This window comes from Choloepus didactylus, chromosome 1, assembly GCF_015220235.1.
Source record: "Choloepus didactylus isolate mChoDid1 chromosome 1, mChoDid1.pri, whole genome shotgun sequence".
NCBI lineage: Eukaryota > Metazoa > Chordata > Mammalia > Pilosa > Megalonychidae > Choloepus > Choloepus didactylus.
Window position 1 is genome coordinate 212,112,706 of NC_051307.1, and position 21,530 is coordinate 212,134,235.

Below are 21,530 nucleotides of genomic sequence, written 5' to 3' on the forward strand. Positions count from 1 at the left end.
TGAACAAGAACATTCTTTTATGCAATCCCATTAGGCTCAGCTAAGAAGTACAAGAGATTCAACAGTGATACAAAGCTTACATTCTGTGTTTCCTTTACCTTATGTCTCAACTTTATCCCTTTGAGCCACCTGTCCTCTATCCTCCAATCCCATCCAAGTTCATCCTTGGCATTCAATCGTCATCTATTTAGACTTTCTTTCTTTCTTTTTTTTTTTTTTTAGTTGTGGAAACATATATACAGCCTAAATCTTCCCATTCCACCCCCTCCCTAGCATTCCATTAGTAGGATTAATCACATTTAGAATGTTGTAATGCTATCATCTTCCCACTATCCATTACTAGAAATTTCCCTTCACCTCAAACAGCAACCCTACTCATTTCTTAACACCCCATTGCCCCTTCCCCCATTTCTCTTAACCCAAACTCTACTTTTCATCTCTATGGTTATATTCTCTGATGATTTCTTTGTGTTTACTGTGGGGCTTAAAATTAACCTCTTAAATCCATATCAATCTTGTTTTTCTTTGATACCACCTTCACTTCAACAGGACACATAAACTATGTTCCTATACTCCTCTATTCCCCCACCTTTATATAGTTGTCTAAAATTACATATTTTACATTGAGTTCAAAACCACTGATTTGTCATTAGAGTTTGTATATTTTATATCATGTAGGAAGTAAACAGTGGGGTTACAGTTCAAAAATTATTGACTTCTATTTGTATTCCATTGTGGTTGGAGAATGTGCTTTGAGTATATTCAATTTTTTTTTTTTTTTTTTCAAATTTCTTGAGGCTTGTTTTATGTCCCAGCTTATGGTCCCTTCTGGCAAAAGATCCATGATCACTAGAGGAAAATGAGTGTCCTGGTGATCTGGAAAGTAAGGTACTATATGATGTCTGTTAAAATTCTCTATATCTCTTTCTCCTTTGTTTCTCTGTCGGTAGGGCTCCCTTTAGAATCTGAAGTAGGGCAGGTCTTTTATTGGCAAAGTCTCTCAGCATTTGTTTGTCTTGAAAAATTTAAGCTCTCCCTCGAATTTGAAGGAGAGTTTTGCTGAATAAAGTATTCTTGGTTGGAAATTTTTCTCTTTCAGAATTTTAAATATGTCATGCCACTGCCTTCTCACCTCCATGGTGGCCGCTGAGTAGTCACAACTTAGTCTTATGTTGTTTCCTTTGTACGTGGTGAATTGCTTTTCTCTTGCTGCTTTTAGAACTTGCTCCTTCTCTTCAGTATTTGAGAGTCTAATCAGAATATGTCTCAGAGTGGGTTTATTTGGATTTATTCTATTTGGAGTTCGCTGGGCATTTATGCTTTGTGTATTTATATTGTGTAGAAGGTTGGGGAAGTTTTCCCCAACAATTTCTTTGAATACTCTTTCTCGACCTTTACCCTTCTCTTCCCCTTCTGGGACATCAATGAGTCTTAAGTTTGGACGTTTTATTTTATATATCGTATCCCTGAGATCCCTTTCTATTTTTTTGATTTTTTTCTCCATTCTTTCTTTTGTTCTTTCATTTTCTGTTCTGTGGACTTCTAGGACACTGAGACGTTGTTCAGCTTCCTCTAGTCTTGTATTGTGAATATCCAGAGTCTTTTTAATTTGGCCAACAGTTTCTTTTATTTCCATAAAATCTTCTATTTTTTATTTACTCTTGCAATGTCTTCTTTATGCTCTTCTAGGGTTTTCTTTATGTTGCTTATATCCTGGGCCATGGTCTTCTTGATGTCCTTTAAATCCTTTGCCATGTTTTCGTTCCTCGATTGTAGTTCTTTGATTAATTGTGCGAGGTACTGTGTCTCTTCTGATAACTTGATTTGTGTGTTTGGAGTTGGATTCTCCATATCGTCTGGTTTTATAGTATGCATTAAGATTTTCTGTTGTTTTTGGCCTCTTGGCATTTGCTTTGCTTGATAGGGTTCTTTCAAGTTGTGAAAAAAAAATACCTATCTAATTTTTCAGAAACACAGTTTGGTGGCGTATACTTTCTCTAACTAACCAGCAGATGGCGCCTATGAGTCACCTATACCCCTCAAGTCAGTTCTCCACCTTGTCCCCACAGTGTGTGGGGAAATGATTCTTGTGGGTTCAGTTGGAGAACTCAGTTTGGGTGTGTTGCTGGAGCCATCTGCCCTGAATGTGGGGCGTGTGTACCGGTGGCCAGGGAGGAAGGACAGCTTTAATATTCAAATCCCCCAGATTCCCGGAGATTCAAGACCGCCGCAAGAGTCTAAGCCTTCATTTCGTTTCAGCCCCAGACCCTCTCTCTCGCTGTCCCACAAACCACTGGACTTGGTGTAGTGTCCCTGGGTTCTCCGAGCGGGTCCCCCTGCCCAGCCGTGATGCTCCAGGACCTCTGCTGAGGGAATGCCATGCTACGTCACCAGTGCACGCTGTCCCTCAAGGGAAGCCCCGGGCTGCCATGCCGTGCCAGGGCGCTTTCAGCCTGATGCAAAAATGGCTGAACGGGGCATCTGAACACCCCCCTCCTCGCACAGTTCCTCCTTCCCAGCTCCGGGACAACTGGTGGGGCTCTGGGCTGTGGGCACGGCCCCGGGCAGGAGTTTATCCAGCCCTCTGGGGAGCCAGCTGCTAGCTGCGGGGTTTCTTTCTGCTTCCCGCTCTCCCCTCCATTCCCCCGGCCCTAAGGGATCTACAGTGGGCTATCCTCCAGGCCAGACACCGAGAGGCTGGCCCAGCCCCCTCTGGCTGTGTTTTACTGCATGGTTCCCACTATCGCAGCTGCAGGCACTCCTGGGTTTTTCCCTTTTTTTTTTTTTTTTTTTTTTTGTAGAAGAGCCCGTCGGTCTCCAAACTCCAAACCCTGGCTTCCCCAGACTGCCGCATGGCTGCGGGTCTTCCAGCCAGCTTACTCACTCATTTCAGAATGTAGACTCCTGGTTTCACCAAATATAGGGCCCTTGGGAACTAGCAGACCTCGTCCAGCTGGCGCATCGCTGTAACCGGTATTCTGGGTCACTTTCTGGTTTTTATCTAGTGTTTTTCACGAAGACGTTTTTTTGCCCTGTCTCACCTAGCCGCCATCTTAGTTTCTCTTGATGTTAACTTTTTATTCCTTCTTAATGTAGGCATTTAGGACTATAAATTTCACTCTCAGCACTACCTTTGCTGCATTCCATAAGTTTTGGTATGTTGTGATCTTTTTCTCATTCATCTTGAGATATTTACTGATTTCTCTTGCAATTTCTTCTTTGATCAAATTTTTTTTCAACATTTTAAAACAACTTTATTTAGGTATAATTGATGTACAATAAACTGCACATACTTAAAGTACACAATTTGAAATTTTGACACATGTATGCACTATTGAAACCATCACTACAATCAAGACAATGAACATTTCCATCTCCAAAATTTTTAAAGAGCAGAAAACAATTAGAGCCAGATCCTTGCTAAATGACACTACCTGAGCCATCCCCAACCCCACCCTCTCCTAGTCATCAGCAGGCTATCAGGGGTGAGGAAGTTGGGGGAGTCATTGAGAGTGAAATGTTTATAGTAAGGACAGTTTGCCCCGCCTGTCTCCCGCAAAGTGCTCTCCCCACTTACCAAAAAATTGGGACTCCAAAGAATAACTCACAGAGATTGAGGGTGCCTGCAGGGAAGAGGAGACTGGCATTCACCTCTGACTGAACAGTTACCAAGCTGCAATATCTGCAGGCCCTCTTTGGGGCTGGCACATTGGCTGGAGATTTCTGAGGACGGGAACATGATGGAGTGGCTTGTACCAGCAGCAAGGTGGTATCACGGTGTAATATGCTTGCATTAAAGGATGACCCTCCACCGCGCCATCCCCTGTGGCCTTTGGAGGGTAATGAAGAGAAAGTAGGTGACTCCCCTCATCCACATGCAGAGATTGTTTAAGAGTGTGTTGTTTAACCTCCATATATTTGTGAATATTCCAGTTCTCCACCTGTTATTGATTTCCAGTGTCATTCCATTATGGTCAGAGAAAGTGCTTTATATATTTTCAATCTTTTAAAATCTTTCACACATGTTTTGTGACCCAGTATGTGGTCTATCCTTGAGAATGATCCATGAGTATTTGCGAAAAATGTGTATCTTGCTGTTTCGGGGTACAGTGTTCTGTATATATATCTGTTAGGTCTAGTTCATTTATTATATTATTCAAGTTCTCTGTTTCCTTATTGATTCTCTGTCTAGATGTTCTATCTGTTCATGAGAGTGGCGTATTGATGACTCTAACCATATTGTAGAGACATCTATTTCTCCCTTCATTCCTTCCATTATTTACTTCACATATTTTGGGGCACTCTAGTTAGGTGCATAAATATTTATGACTATTATTTCTTCTTGGTGGATTGCCCCTTTTATTAATAATACTATCCTTTTTGTCTCTTTTAAAAATTTTGCATTTAAAGTCTATTTTGTCTGATATTAGTATAGCTACCCCAGCTCTTTTTTGGTTACTGTTTGCGTGGAATATCTTTTTCTAGCCTTTTCCTTTCAACCTATTTGTATCCTTGGGACTAAGATGAGTCTCTTATAGACAACACATAGATGGATCATATTTTTTAATCCATTCTGCCAATCTGTGACTTTTGATTGGGGAGTTTAATCCATTAACAATGTTATTACTGTAATGGCAGCAGTTACTTCAACCATTTTATCCTTTGGCTTTCATATGTCATATCTTGTTTTTGTCTTTCTTTTTACCCTTTTAATTACCCTTATTGATAATCTTCATTTCTACATTTTCCTCCAAACTTCTCTCTCCTGTCTTTTCCTTTCAGCCTGCAGAACTCCCTTTATATTTCTTGTAGGGTAGGTCTCTTGTTAATTAACTTTCTCAGCTTCTGTTTATCTGTAAATATTTTAAACTCCCCCTCATTTTTGAAAGACAGTTTTGCTGGAATTCTTGGCTGGCAGTTTTCCCCTTTCAGTATCTTACATATATCATACCACTGTCGTTTCGCCTCCATCATTTCTGATGAGAAATCAATCGACACTTAGTTTTATTGAGTGTCTCTTGTATGTGATGGATCGCTTTTCTCTTACTGCTTTCATAAGTCTCTTTTTGACTTTGACAGTTGACAGTCTGATTAATGTATGTCTTGGAGTTGGTCTATTCAGAATTTTTCTGTTTGGCGTATGTTGAGGTTCTTGGACATGTATATATGTATGTGTGTGTGTGTGTATATATATATATATATATATTTTGAGTTAAATCCTTAGAATCCACATTTAATTTTGGCAAGTTTTCATTGTGAAAAATTCAATTACTTATTAAAGTAAATAGTACAATAAACCTCCTACAGTCAGCAGATTCAATAATCGTCAAAACTTTATCACATTACCTTTATTTATTCTTCTTCAAATTTATTTATTTTTGAATTATTTGGAATAAATCCCAGATATCATTTAGTCTTACTGCTATCTCCTCAGTGTACATTTTTAAAACACGTGGACATTGCCTTTTATAACCACAGAACCGTTATTTCACCTAACAAAATTAACAGTAATTTTTCATTTTATTCAATTTTCAGTCCATAATCAAACTTTCCTAATTGTCTCAGAAAGATCCTATTTGGTTTTTATTCAAATCAGGATCCAGACAACCTCCACACACTTCCTTTTGATTGTTGTCACTTAAATCTCTTTCGTTCTGGAGTAGCACCCCTCTTTTTCAAAAATACAGTTGACTTGTTGCATGACATGTATATTTATATCTTTCATAGGAGTTGGGACATTTTTGGCCATTATTTCCTCAACTATTCTTTCTGCCCCTTTCCCCTCCTCTTCTTCTTTGACATCCATGATGCATATATTTGTGCATTTCATGCTGTCATTAAGTTCCCTTCTCAAATTTTTCCATTCTTTTCTCCATCTATTCTTTTGTCTGTTCCATTTCCAAAGTCTTGTCTTCTAAGTTGCTGATCTTTGCTTCTGCCTGTTCAAATCTGCTGTTGTATGCTTCTAGACTATTTTTAACCTCATGTCTTGTGCCTTTTATTCCCATAAGTTGTTATTTTTCTTTGCATGCTTCCAAATTATTCTTTACGTTCATCCAGTGTCTTCTTAATATCCTTTATCTCCTTAGCCATCTCTTTGAATTGATTTAGGAGATTTGTTTGAACAACTTTGATTAGTTGTTCCAAATTCTGTATTTACTCTGACTTTTTAATTTGTTCCTTTGACTGGGCCACATCTTCCTGTTTCTTAATATGACTTGTAATTTTTTTGCTGATATTTGGGCATCTGATTATCTTGATGAGATTATTCTGAAGGTCTTTTTCTCTCTCTTGTCTAGGATTTTGATGTTGATTAGGTTTGTGTTAAGGCTCTTCTTTGACCCTTGGTCATCAACATTTTCCACCCAAAACAGGGTCACAGGCCAGTTCAGAAGAGCCCTGGGGAGAGGGTCATAGAAGACATCATAAAACTTTTACTTCAGCTCCCGAATGGAGCACTTTCCTGGCCTGCCCAGCCAATGGTGTTCTTTGGCAACCTATTCCCCACAGTCCCTCAGAAGGCAGGGTATTTTTTAGCCCTCTGGTGGTTCCACCTCTGATGGGGGTCAAAACAATGGTGCTGGCAGCACCTGTTCTGGACAGGCTAAAGCAGCGGGACCCAGCAGTCTAAATTCACCAGCTAGTAACTGGCTCGGTACTGGGCTGTGTCCCTCTCTATTCTTTGGGATGAAGGCTTCTGGCCCTCTCAATCCACAGTAGCCTGCCAGGCAGGGACTGGCTGCCCTGAAGCTGCTTGCCTCAAGGGTGGGGCCAGGAGCCTCAGCTGTGAGTTCCTCACAGTTTTTACTGCAGTTTCTCAGGCTCTTTGTCCTGCTCTTCCCTGGGTGCTCCGGAGCCACAGACCAGTTGTTTCAGACAGTTTCTGCTTGTCCATTAGCTGTTTTTGAGAGAGGAGTGAACCCTGCAACTCCCTATTCTGTCATCTTCCTGGAAGTCCTCCCACCTTCTTCCCAGAAGTCCTTGGTTTTCTTAATATGACACCCAGTGTGACTCTTTAAAAACATACATCAGATTACATCAGATTTTGTCTATCCTATGCTCAAAACCCTCCCATTCTCACACAAAGTGAAAGCCAAAGTCTTGAGAGTCTTAGCAATGATCTAAACACTCTCCTTTCCACCTCCTCATACACCTTTAACTCTCTGACCTCTGTTCCCATCCTCCACCCCAGTCATAGCACTTGAGCCTCTGTGACCTCTTCTGACACTCTGGCCTCCAATATTTGTATTTAGTCTCTGTCTGGAATGTCCTTTTCCTGCCAGCCACCTGGTTCCTTCCCTTCCCTCTTTCAGGTCCTTCCCCAAGTGTTACCTTCCCAGGGAGGTCTTCCCTGACCTGTTTAAAATGGTAGCCCTACCCCCAGTATTCCTTATCCCCCTCCCTGCTATCCTTTTCTCCATAGCGCTTATCAACATTTTGCTTACTGTATTTTCTAACTTATTTTTGTGTGTCTGTCTCCTCTCCTCTAGTCTATAAGCATTTGTTCCCTTTCAATCTGAGACTCTCCATACCCTTCATTTTTTTTTTTTATATTTTCTTGAATTATTTTGTTAATGAGTTGTTCCCCTCTGTTTTCTCTGTCTTCTCCTTCTAAACCTCCTGTTATTCAGATGATGGATAGTTAGGAATGATCGTCTTATTTTTTAACTTTCCAAGTGCAATTTAACAAGTAGTTAGCAAATTTCAAAGAATGTTATGGGTTACAGTTCCACAGTTTCAGTTATTTCCTTATTGTGAAATATAGCATATGTGCAAAAAGGTAATAACTTTCAAAATACAATTTAACAAGTAGCTATATAGCAAATTTCAAAGAATGTTATAGGTTACAGTTCCATGATTTCAGTTCTTTCCTTCTAGCTATTCTAATACCCTAACAACTAAGAAAAAGAAAATTTTATAGAGACTACATATTCATAATCCTTTGTTAAATTCTATCTTGTCTGTTGCTACTCCTTCTATTTTAATCAATTTCCCGATCTTCAGGGATGTCTAGGCAGTGACTACCCTAACTTGTTCATGTTAATCCTCTTGTTTTTTTTTTTTTTTATCTTTTCTCTCTTATTTTTCATGTCTTTGTCTTTTTATTTTCCTTCTGTGAAATTTCTACTACTTTATCTTCCAACCCTTCAGTTGAGTTTTTTATTTCCCCTCTCATTTTTTTTTAAATTTGAAAGACCTCTTTTTTAATTCTCCAAATAATACTTTTTAAAAAATAGCATTCTTGTTTTGTGGTTGCAATATCTCCTGTTAACTTTTTGAGGATACAATTTTTTTTTTTAAATCATTTTCTCCCTGCAGAAGCTCTTTTTCCTCCAAGTTTCCTTTTTTCTTGCTTGTTTTGATCTCTGTCTTTTGTGTTAGGGGCTTTCCTCAAGTGTCTACTATGTTAACAGTAGAGCAGTAACCAGCCAGGTAGAAGCCCGAGGGTGTGCTTATCAATGTGGGGTTCATGTCAGGTGAATTGGTTGGACCACTGGGGAACCCTTTTATCATTCTTTCAGTTCTTTCTCTTTAGGCTGGTCACATTCTCCAGAGGATTGTTCCGGTTTGCTAATGCTGCCATTATGCAAAATACCAGAAATGGATTGGCTTTTATAAAGGGGGTTTATTTGGTTACAGATTTACAGTTCTGAGGCCATAAAAGTGTCTAAACAAAGACATCAGCAAGAGGATACCTTCACTGAAGAATGGCTGATGGCATCCGGAACACTTCCATCAGCTGGGAAGGTACATGGCTGGTATCTGCTGGTCCTTTGCTCCTGTGTTGTGTTTCAAAATGGCTTTCTCCAAAATGTCTCTTAGCTTCTCTTGGGGTGTTTTGTCCTCTCTTAGATTCTCCGGGCCAAACTTGGGGCTTTACCTCTTAGTTTAGCATCTCTAAGCATCCTTCTGTCTGCATCTTCAAGCATCACCAAGTGTCAGCAAGCATCTGAGTCTCTTGGCTTAGCATATCCTGGGGCATTTTCATCTCTCTGCTCTCTATGTGAGCGCTCTTTAAAGGACCCCAGTAAATTAATCACACCCTAATAAAAAAGATTAATAACTCTTCTCCCACAAGATTGCATTAAAGAATATGGCTTTTGGGGGGGGGCATAATATATCCGAACTGGTACATTCCACCCTCTGGACCCCCAAAAGACATGTTCTTTCCAAATGCAAAAATACATTCATTCCATCACAATATAGATAAGTACAAAGTCCTAACTTCTCCTCTGGCTGTGCACCTGTGAAACTCAGAACAAGTTATCTGCTTCCAGTATACAAAGGAGAGACAGTCATAGGATAAATGTTCCCATTGCCATAGGGAGAAATTGAAAGGAAAATAGGGTTTATGGGACCAAAACAATTCCTAAAACATGCAGGGCATACTTCATTAGATTTCAAAGTCTGAGAGTCGTTTATATAATGATGTTTTATCCTTGGGGCTTGAGACAGCAGGAGTCCAACCCTTTCCAAGGGCCTTACACGGCAGCCCTTTTCTCTCCAAATGCTGGGGTTAGGGTTCCAATATCCACACATTGGGGAGACCACCTTCTTCTTGGCTCCACCCTCCTCAGGATGCCACCTGGACTCTGCCTCTCTGGGGCAAAGGCTCTCCCCTCTCCAAACAGTGGGGTGGTGGCCAGGCTTTACCCAACCCCAGGGAATGTGTTCTACCCTCTCTGAGGACTGGGGCAGCAGCACTCTTCCTGAGCATCAGGGTGGAAGGCCTGCCCTCTGCCTCCAGAGGAAACTCACATGCATGGGTTGCTCTGCTCTCCTTGCCTGAAATTTCTTGACTCCAGACCTCAATTTCAATGGTTGTGTCTTTGAAGAAATTTTTCCTTCAATTTGTTCCTTTTCTTTCCCCTCCAGTCCAGACTAGCAGTGGCTCCATTTATACAGATCTCACAAAAAATTTGTTGGCTTGGCATGAAGCATATGGGGGTCAAAACCATCAGACAATAGGACTTTCCACAAATTCTTTATGGATAACTCCATCTCCAATCCTGGCTTGTACTGAAATGATGGTCGGGTTCCATGTTTAGTTAAATCCTCACAAGTGGCTCTAGCCTCTGCTCTGGTTTTCCAGACCACCAGTTTTCTGGTTTCTTTGTACCCAGTAGCTCAGTTCTCAGTTTATCTCTTTCCTCTTGTGTTTTACTGTAAGCTACAAGGAGAAGCCAGGGTGCATTTCCCATATTTAGTTTTAAAATCCCTTCAGCTAAGTATCCCAGTTCATTGCTTTCAAATTCTGCCTTCCATCCAACAACAGGACTTCATTTTGCCAAACTCTCTGCCACTTTAAAAAAGTATTACCTTTTATCCCGTTTGCAATGACACATTCATCATTTCTGTTTAGGGCCTTATTGGAATATCCTTAGAGTCCATTTCTCTACCAACAGTCTTCAGAGTAGCCTAGGCCTTTTTCTATCAAGCTCCTCACAAATCTTCCAGAATCTTCCCCATATCTTTAAAAAGCCATTCCAACTTGTTTGGTATTTGCACACTCAGCAGCACCCTACTCTCGGTACCAAAATCTGTTCTGGTTTGCTAATGCTGTCATTATGAAAAATACCAAAAATGCATTGGCTTTTATAAAGGGGGTTTATCTGGTTACAAATTTACAGTTCTGAGGCCATAAAAGTGTCCCTTCATTGAAGAATGGCTGACGGCCTTCGGAACACCTCTGTCTGGGAAGGCATATGGCTGGCATATGCTGGTCCTTTGCTCCTCAGTTGTGTTTCAAAATGACTTTCTCCAAAATATCTCTTTAAGCTTCTCTTGGGGCATGTTGTTGTCTCTTAGATCCTTTGGGGCAAACACTGGGCTTTACCTCTTAGCTTAGCATCTTCAAGTATCCTTCTGTCCGCGTCTCCGAGCATCTCCAAGTGTCAGCAAGCATCTGGGTCTCTTGGCTTAGCATATCCTGGGGCGTTTTCATCTCATCTCGTTTTACCCCAGTAAATTAATCAAGACCTACCCTGAATGGGTGGGGTCAAATCTCCATAGAAACATCCCATTAAGAGGTCATACCCTAGTCAAAATAACTCTGCTCCCACAAGATTGCATTAGAGAATATGGCTTTTTTGGGGGGTGGGGGGTACCTAATATATCCAAACCAGCACAAGGATCATCTAATCTTCCTGTGCAGTACTAGCCTGGTTGCCCATTTTCTGGAACCAAAGGGATAGGGAAGGGAGGTATCAGCATTTAGTCTATAAATGTTTACTCAAGCCCCCTGTTTGCTGTAAAGTAGCCCCATCCTCAACTATGCCTCATGTTCTCTAGTCCTCAATACCCTCTGTTTACCCTTTTACCAGTTTGGGTCTAGGAAAGTCTTAAAACTGCTCATAGAGTGGAAGGACAACTGGGGATCCAATTCCTTAATCAGACTTTCAACCAGTCCTTGTCAGTTTTACCGTCACCCCCTTTTCTAGATGTACAAAGTTCTGCTAGTTCTTGAGGAGGTTCTTTGGTGTAACTTTGGTTGCTTCTTGGTGTTCCCCACTTATATAGTTTTGGACTGAATTTTGTCAGGTCTGCTAAATCTTTTCATGTTTCTTGTCAATCCTTTCATGTTTCCTCTTCTGTTTTCTTTCTCTTTGTGGGTTCATGCCTTTAAAACATTTTTAATCCATTTACTGTTTTAGTAGGGATTCAAGAGGAAACAAAAGAAAATGTGTATGTTCGATCTGCCATCTTTACCTGGAAGTCCCCCAACTGAGATTTTCTTACTAGATAAACAATTAAAAACCATTTGTCATCTCAGAAATCTGGTGGCGATAATGAATAATCAAGGCAGGGAATTGTGACAGAGACCTTTAAAAGCACAGAGTCTATTACAAACCTAATTATTCTGCAGTAGTAGGATTACTTAGAAACCATAATGTAAGTAAATCAATTTGTGGGTTTGATGCATGTGTAAGTTGTGTATTTGCGTCAGTGCTGTCTGTCTTGTCTTGAATGTTAAGTCTCTGGAGCCAAAGCAGGCACTTAGAAATGCTGTTGCAGATAAAAATAACAGTACATGACTGTGAGGTGTTTAGGTGATCTTTTGTGCTTCATCATCACAGGTCAGTCAGGGCTAGAACATTATTTTCTTTATGTGCTTTTAAATGCCAAGTGTTGCAGAAAGTCAGATGCACTTGAGCTTGAACTGTGCAATATGCAATTATGCTACTAATGGTTTCCTCCGCTGAATTCTCTCTATTAGGGAAAGTTTAATAGCTAGGGTATAATTGTATCAAGTGTATTTTTGACAGTTTTTGATGATTTACTTGAACAAACATTTACTGACATCCAGCTATCTGTTAGCTACTTTTATGCAGTCAGAAATAGTATATAACATGGATATTTCTAGTAATAAAAGGAATTTGGTCTAGTTTTTTTTTATTATTTTTAACCTCCATCCTGAAAATCTTATTTTTAAAAAGATTTCAAATCTTTTAATTACCTTAGTCTTGTTGATAATGTCAACTGTTGGAGGTTCCAGGGAAAAGTCATACACATATGCATATATACACACACACATACATAGACACATGGTAGCAGGTCACCACCACATAAAACAGGCATCATATTTTTTGCCCTGTGAGGTCTCAATGTTGTGTTCTCAAGTTAGTTCATTTTCAATCTTATGAACAATGATGAGTAGTTTATAGTATTTTTAATTTCCATTTCTTCCAGTTCCATAGTCAGTTGGGGGCTTTGGTTTTGATATGTTTTTAAAATATCATTTAGATTGTGTGTAAATTAACAAGATGAAAGCATTGCACTAGTATTTCATGATCCTAAATTGCAATGCATTGTTGCTGCATCTTAAAACTATTTGTATTATTATCTTACACATCAATATATGAATTATTGTTTGTTTTTTTAATTTCATCTTGTTGCTTAGGGAGGACTAAAGCAAGTCTACTAAACTTGGTAAGAGTTTGCGTAAACACATTCAACAGAGTCAGAGATATGTTTAAAATCAATACTACCCCAACCTTATACCCTGGATCATACAGGTTAAGAGTGTGCTCTGGGGTCAGACAGTATGAGATTGTACCCAGCTCCTCCTCTGGCTAATTTTGTGACCTTGGGCAAGTCATTTAAAAACCTGAATTTGCTCCCTTGTAGAATGGGGGGATTAATAGTACCTAACTTCAAAGGGTGGGAAAGTATTAAATGAGATAATGTGTGTAAAAGTTTTCGACACACTTCCTGGCACACAGTAAGTGCTCCTTAAATGTTAGCTATGATTAAAGTGATTATTATTCGTATGTAGCATGCTTTATTTTATTTAAGCATTATTATTTCTAATGTGTTTTTTCCCCAATTATTTTCCTTTAATTAACCCATGATGCTTTATGTAATGTTAGGATATAAACTTTTCCGGGGCTGCTGCTGTTTTTGCCAAACCCCACTTTAGCAAGGTTTTGTTGCTTGGAGTGACCTGTGGACAAAGGGTCTAGGGTTAGCCTCTGAAGACTAACATGGGGTGAAGGCCCAGCCACTCACCGGATCAGGAGGAGGAGGTCCAGGTAGGCTGTTCTCACCATGTCTGCTTGGGCCCCAGACAGGAAGCCATCATGGAGGAAGTCACCCACGTTAGTCATCATGCCATGTAAGGCATAGAGGTCACAGAGGCGTTTGAGCACCTGCTGAATTGCTGGCTCATTTTCCAGTTTTTCTAGGGCTTCTGTAAAAGTCTTCACAGTCACGTAGTAGCAGTGTGCCTACAAAGACACAAAGGTGAATTGGCCTCCAGTTTCTGATTTCTGACTCCAGAAGTCATCCTGGAAGCTTGGCACAACTGCTGGAATAAGCTTCTGAGGCCATGTGTTTCCTAGCAGGCTGACAAGCAGCTGCCTTTTTTCCTAGCTCAGTAGGTCTGACAGCCTTTTTGATGGTGTGTGGTATATGTATGTAGTGTGTGTGTAGGGGGGGTTGGGGTGGGGAGCAGTGGGCTATGGAACTTCACCCTTGGTTTCCTCATTTTGCTTGGGTCAGTTTCTAGTAGGTTCTAAAGTAGAGAGAAAAATACAGGAGTATTGGAGGCTGGTCTGGGGAAAGTGGAGGACAGCACCATTTTCCCCAAGGAAACAGCTATTGTGTGCCATGGTCATGGCAGTGTGTGTGGGTATGTGTGTCTTGGGGTGAGATGTACACAAAAGATGTACACAAAATTTATCCCAGCTAGAATATATACCCCTGAGGGTGAGCAGTACTGTTATTTAGCCCACGTGTAATGGTACAGTTCTGTCAGTTGATATTACCTTGGTACCTGTTGTCAAGTGACCACTGCCCTGAACCCAGTGAGAGTCCCTTCTGCCCTTCCGCTCCTCCTATGTGACCCCCTACATCTCCCCACAGTCCAGCAACTGGAGGGTTAAAGCCTGGCACAGCAGGGGACTTTCCCTTAGGCCTGCTTTCCCTTAGGCCCGAAGTTCTTTCCAATTGGTTGGTGCTCCTGCCCTACAGATTGTTAAATGTTTTGAATATTCCCTCACCCTCTAAGACTAGTGCACTGGAGTTCCCTGGGGGAATGGGGGAGAGTAGTAAAAAGCAGTGCTTCTCAAATGAGGGAAAGGTCGTTCTAGGCAGGGGAAACTTCATGTGCAATGAGCTGTCTTTTCAGGAAGCCATAAGTGATTTACTGAGGCTGAAGCAGTGCTGTATAAATAGGTGATGGCAGGGAACAGTGTGAGTTAGGGTGGACTGGTAGCTGAGGCCCAGATCAGTGGAGGTTCTTGAATGACAGCAGTCAGGTTTTATTCTGTGGGGGTCAACGGGGCAGTGACCTGATCAGGTTCCTTGCTTGGTAAGAGTTTACCTTTCCTGGGGAGGCCTCACACAGGTGCTAACAGCACTGCTCTGCCTCCTGGAGCTGGTGGGTTTACAGTTAAGAGGGTTTGCAGCATTTGGATGTGGAAGAGGAACAGATGTGCATGGCTGCCCCTGCCAGCCCAACAGTCCTTGGTATCCATACCAGCAAAACTGGAGACCCTCACTTCTTTCACCTAGGCCCCACTTCCCTCTTCTAACCTCAGGGCCACATCCTCAAACTCTCAGGGCCCTGGGTGGAGGAATGGAGTGAGGGAGAGCTGCCCAAGGGACTGGGCCTCTGTCTTAGAATGAGGATGAGGACTGGAGACAGAAGGTGGCCTCTATGCTTTGGCAAAAGGCTGAGTCACATCCTGGCACCATGCTCTGAGCACAGAGAATTGAAAGGCAATCTGGGATATATTTATTTATTTATTTATTCATTTCTGTGTTGTTTTAAATCTTGCCTCCCACTTAATTCTGAGGTGGTGGTAGGGGAACTGGTGGGGTTTCTAGTCAGTAAAGAGTCTCTTAACAATTTAGTTTGCTAATGCACTGTTTTTATTGTTTTGCTTAACAAACTTATATATAACACTTACATGCTTAGGTACCTCTCTAAGTGTTTTACATGTATTAACTCACTTAATCTTCATATATAACCCTACAAAGTAAGTACTATTATTTGTCCCATTTTGCAGATGGGGAGGCTGAGGCGCTGAGAAATTAAATTCCTCGCCCAGGGTCACTAGTAAGTGATCTGAGATTGAAACCAGGGCAGTTGCCTCCCAAGACTGTACTTTTTTTTTTTTTTTTTTAAATCTTCATTTTATTGAGATATATTCACATACCATGCAGTCATACAAAACAAATCGTACATTTGATTGTTCACAGTACCATTACATAGTTGTACATTCATCACCTAAATCAATCCCTGACACCTTCATTAGCACACACACAAAAATAAGAAGAATAATAAGTAAAGTGAAAAAGAGCAATTGAAGTAAAAAAGAACACTGGGTACCTTTGTATGTTTGTTTGTTTGTTTCCTTCCCCTATTTTTCTACTCATCCATCCATAAACTAGACAAAGTGGAGTGTGGTCCTTATGGTTTTCCCAATCCCATTGTCACCCCTCATAAGCTACATTTTTATACAATTGTCTTCGAGATTCATGGGTTCTGGGTCGTAGTTTGATAGTTACAGGTATCCACCAGCTACCCAAATTCTTTAGAACCTAAAGAGGGTTGTCTAAATTGTGCGTAAGAGTGCCCACCAGAGTGACCTCTCGGCTCCTTTTGGAATCTCTCTGCTACTGAAGCTTATTTCATTTCCTTTCACATCCCCCTTTTGGTCAAGAAGATGTTCTCCGTTCTACGATGCCAGCTCTACATTCCTCCCCAGGAGTCATATTCCACGTTGCCAGGGAGATTCACTCCCCTGGGTCCAAGACTGTACTTTTAACTGCTACCTTGTGTTCCCAAAGCCATCAGAAACTGTTTGAGACTGGATTATGAGTACCCAGCATTTGCTCTGGTGGTCCTAGGGATTGATATCTCTCCTGGATCTGAGATTATAGCATCAAAGCCTATCAGAGCCAAGGGCCCTTCCATGCCTCTCTGTTTTACAGACAGGGAAATTAAAGCCCAGAGAGAGTAAGGGATTGCTGGGGTCACATGGGATGTCACATGCAGAGCTGGGACCAGAACTTAACCTAGGACTCTTTCTTGTCCAATCCTCTACCATTGTCACTTACTACGTAACATTTTCCAGGTGGGACACAGCTGGGTGTTTAAGGTTTCTGACTCCTCCCCACTCCCCGTAAAAAGTACAGAATACTCTGCTCATTATGACTTTGGAGACTCAGCTTGGGCACCACCTCCCCAGGAAGCCATCAAGGACTTGCTCTTCTTCCCCAGACGAGCTGAGTTTTCTGTTCAACCCCCCCCCTCCCCCCCAACCCCCGCCGTAGCCTGGGCCTCACTTCCCTCACCTGTTACTTCTCCCATTGTGGCTCCCCAGGGGCATGGTTATCTCAGTGGCAGGTAGCAAAGAAAAGTGTCCTGACTCAGCAGTTTCCTAGCTCTGGGATTTAACTCCTGAGTTCTGTTTCCTCATCCTTAAAATGGAGATTATTGCAAGTCTCCCTCATAGGGTTGTGTGCATTAAATGAGGTAATGCCGGTGAGCAGTGTCTGGTCCATTTGTAGGCAAAGCACAGGTTTGGAATGAGCGTGCAGCCCTAACCCTCCTCTGCATTGATAGGATACTTAGAGCATCAGGGAGTTGCCCCTCAGAGGAAATGAAGGTTGCAGAGTCAACCTCAGACCAGCATGTGTGCTCATGGTGAGTCACCAGGTGGCGCTCTTGCCCAGCCTGCCTGGCCAGCTCTGCCCCATCAGGGCTTCTGCAGAAACAGTTCTTCAGAGCTCTTTTGTTCTGAGGCTGTCACTTTCTGGGCCTGAGCTCTGAGGATGGGGTGATTACCTTAGCCTTCCAGCTGTTGGCCGGGCTGGAGTCCTGGCTGCCCTAGCTAGAGCTGAGGAGTCATTCTTGCCCCTTTCCCACCCTCTAGTAGCTCTGCGTCTGCCCACTTCTCTCTATGCCCTCTACTGTGCTCATGGTCAGGGCCACTCTTGGCTCTCACCCAGACTGTTGCTGTTTTCCTCCTAAATGACCTCCAGCCTCCTATCCATTCTTCCTCCTGCCTGCACCCTGCATGATCCTTCTAGAGTAGAAATCGGATCACTTCCCTTCCCTGCTACAAACCCTGCGAAGGCTTTCTGTTGCAATGAAAACAAACCCCAAACTTTTCACAATGGTGCAGAAGGCCCCAGCCTTGCCTATCTCTTCTCCCCCTCCTCCTCTACCTTCCCTCCTTCTTCTGGGAAGTGCGACTCCTTGAGGTGGGTAGAGATGCGCCTGCTCTGGGATCCCATAGCAGCCTGTATTTCCTCCATCCCAATGCTTCCTTGATTGTGGCTGTGTATGATTGTGCTGAGCCCCCAGCACCTCTTCCAGTGCCTGGTGCACAGTAGGTGCTCAAATATTTGCTAACCGAAAGTGTGAATTATGCATAAACACAAAATGTATTGGAACTTGAATCAGACTTCCACAGAGTGCCTGTGAGGCTAAGGGGAGGCTTGACCTGCTTTTCTGTCTGGGAGGAAATATTTGAACAACCTGAAGTAAATCCAATAACACCGCCTCATTACATTTTCCCCTAAGAGCTGACAGCAAGATTGCTTTGGAGTTAAGTCCTTTAATTAAAATACCCTGGACTAAAGCCTTGGAAGTAAAATGAGGGCAGCTGCTGAGCAAGGCTGGGGAATAATGACAGGGCTTGGATTTTCCCAGCATGGTATCTTGCCGGGAAAACGAAACGGGTCCCTGTCAGCTTCAGCTGATGAGTAACTCACCTTAGCAGCCTGGAGGTGTAGGACAGTGGTCTGGTTCCATGCCTCCTGCCTGTCAGCCCCGGTTTGTGTCAGGGTCTGTAAATGATGCACCGAGTCCTTTATGAGCCTGAAGGGAAAAGAAAAAGTTTCACCTTCCTGATCAAGTAGGAAAGATACTGATAATGGGAGGTGTAGTCCCAGGCTGCCAGGGGTCCCTCAGAGGTAGAAATGCCATTCATTGACCACTTATGTGCCATAAAGCTAAATGCTTAATGTACATTATCTCTTTCCAGAGACCCCTTTTAAGGGCAGGCATTCCTAATTTACAATGGGGAAAACTGAGTCCCAGAGAGGTTAACTAATGTGCCCACGGTCACACTGGTAGTAAGGAATGGACCTAGGATTAGGACCCATTCTTATCCACCAGACTGTAAAGCCTCAGAGCCATAGGCCAAAGCCACCCTGTCTTTCTGATGCAGTCTCCACCCTAATGCTGACTTTCTGGGGCCAGGCATGGCTGAACAAAGAGAATGGTTTTTCTTTATAGGCCTGTGAGGCCTGTCAGTCACCCAGCCTGCTCCAAGTTCCACCCAATGGACCTTACCAAAAACCAAAACAAACAACAACAACAACAAAAAAAACTGCAAAGGAGAGGCTAGGTCTGCTTATAATTGTGCCTAAGAGTCTCCTCCTGAATGCCTCTTTGTTGCTCAGATGTGGCCCACTCTCTCTAGCTAAGCCAACTTGGCAGATGAAATCACTGCCCTCCCCCCTACATGGGATCTGACATCCAGGGGTATTTACACGTGGAATATGACTCCCGGGGAGGAATCTGGACCCGGCATCGTGGGATGGAGAACATCTTCTTGACCAAAAGGGGGATGTGAAATGAAATGAAATAAGTTTCAGTGGCTGAGAGATTCCAAAAGGAGCTGAGAGGTCACTCTGGTGGGCACTCTTATGCACAATATAGACAACCCTTTTTAGGTTCTAATGAATTGGAATAGCTAGCAGTAAATACCTGAAACTATCAAACTTCATCCCAGAACCCTTGAATCTTGAAGACGATTGCATAAAAATGTAGCTTATGAGGGGTGACAGTGTTATTGGGAAAGCCATGTGGATCACACTCCCCTTTGTCCAGTGTATGAATGGATGAGTAGAAAAATGGAGGCAAAAAAAAAAAAAAAGCACCCAGTGATCTTTTTTTACTTTAATTGTTCTTTTTCACTTTAATTTTTATTCTTATTACTTTTGTCTGTGTGATAATGAAAATGTTCAAAAATTAATTTTGGTTATGGACACATAACTATATGGTGGTACTGTGAACAATTAATTGTATGCTTTGTATGACTGTATGGTATGTGAATATATCTCAATAAAATTGAAGTATTAAAAACAAAACAAAACAAAAAAAACAACAACAAAAAAACAATCCTGTCTTCCATACTACTAAATCAATCATTTGCCATTTTCTTAACCTTTAAGTACCCTTTTATTTTCATGACCCTTGCAATTTGTATGCTAAGTGAACTGTTTATTAAGCAATATCTATATACTACTTTGTCAGGGAATTAGATACGTAGGACCTCACATTGACTTCCAAGCAAAAAGAAGTATAATGAATTTTAATTATTCTGAACAGCCCATTTCTCCTTCCCCACCTCCTCCAACTAAACAGCCCTGTGAAGCCTGGGGTTTTTATTTTAGACTGATTTACTGATAGATCCCTAGTGCCGAGAACAGGGCCTGGCATGTTGTAGGCATTCAATAAATATCTGTGGAATAAATCAATGTTACATGTTGCTTGTGATCTTGAAATAACTATTAACCATCCTTTGGAAACATAGGTTGGGATATAAGACCTCTTATTATATATGGAAAATACTTTTTTCCAATTTGTTTTTGGTGTTTTAATTGGGGGAAGGGTTTCAGTTTCCTTTTCAGGTAGTTAAATCTCTTCGTCTTTTCCGTGACTGTGTCTGTGTTTGGCCAGAGCCTCTCTTTATCTCCGGCACCTACCATGTTTGGACACTCTTGGCCCACAGTAGTTGCCTGATAGAATGGATGAGTCTTTGCTCTTGTCTGTGTTCTCTGGAGCCTATTTGACTCTGGAGATAACACTGATTCTATCCCTTGGTATAGTCCTATTCTTGAAAATTATTTTTATATTAAGAGCATGAATTGTGCTTTACTTATTGGTATTTATGCACAGATACATTATTAGCGTTTACATATGGGTACATTTGTTGTACTGCAAATACCCATAGGAACCTAAAGATTTTGAAAATTCCTCTCACTGGCCAGAGAGGTGATGTCCTTCTACCACCTTAACCAGGATGGGGAAATAATGGTGTGACTTCTCCTTCTCTCTGCCCACAGTGGCAGGAACTGAGAGGGCTGGGAGGCTGGGGAAGGAGGTTGTTTTGGGAAGCATATCCAAAATGTCCAGCCAAACCCAAAGGCCCCAGTGGGGGAAGGAGTCTGCCCCTAGGTGGGATGGCTGATTTCTTACCTGGCTGCCACATGTGCCCAGGCTGTGGCGTAGAGCTCAGGGCAGAGGAAGTCGGCTACCCGCTGGGCTGGGCACCTGGCCAGGCTGGGTGCAGCGAGATAGGAGACTGACTGAGGGAGAGAATTCTGTGATGTGGAGCCTGGGGACATCTGAGTCTGCAGATAGTTCTTCACCAGAAACCTGGGGGGAAGGGGGAGGCAGGTGAGAGGATGGGGGCTCTCTGGGACAGCCCAGCATCCCTCTTTCCCAGAGATATACACTCGTATCCCTCCTGATGGGAGAACAAAGGGCCTTGCCGGCTCTTGGCCAGGCTCCCTCCTGATGGTTACCCCTCACTCCAAAACCCCTTGTGCCATCCTCCTGTGAGGCCATCAGCGAGGTACACCCCAAGGCTGTCACCCTGAGGCTGTAGTTTCATCGACAGTGAAATGGGAGCTGCGGAGCTGAGGCAGACACTGTTGGATCCTGAACATAAATCCTTTTGAGATCTGAGCAAACAATCTTTCCTGTCAGTTAGGATATTCTGATTTGGGGATTTATGATGAATTGTACATTAAATTTTCATAGCCAAAAAAAAGAAGAAAGGATAGATGCAAAAGTGCTAATAAGATTACTGGTGACTCTTAGCTTCATCTTTATGATAATCAGTGGTTAAAGGCTCTGAGCCCAGGTAGCCCTGGATTCTGAAGCAGCTTCACCAAGACCCATGTAATGCTGTAGAAGCGGCTTCTCCTCTCTAAGTCTCAGTTTCTCTGTCTCGAAGTGGGGATGCTAATACTCACCCGACAGGGAGTTTGTGAGCATTGAA

General features: G+C 42.2%; 1 protein-coding gene across 2 annotated transcripts in view; it reads right to left on the minus strand.

Annotated features, from left to right (window-relative positions):
- ACOX2 (acyl-CoA oxidase 2) overlaps nt 1–21,530 on the minus strand; it is a 51,734-nt gene that overhangs the window by 19,856 nt on the left and 10,348 nt on the right. For both annotated transcript variants that reach the window (XM_037799198.1, XM_037799207.1), the window contains exons 11-13: nt 20,723–20,902; nt 18,229–18,334; nt 13,510–13,727 (exon numbers count right to left, since the gene is read on the minus strand). In XM_037799198.1, the coding sequence (XP_037655126.1) occupies nt 13,510–13,727; nt 18,229–18,334; nt 20,723–20,902 (504 nt within the window). The remainder of the gene's footprint in view (nt 1–13,509; nt 13,728–18,228; nt 18,335–20,722; nt 20,903–21,530) is intronic.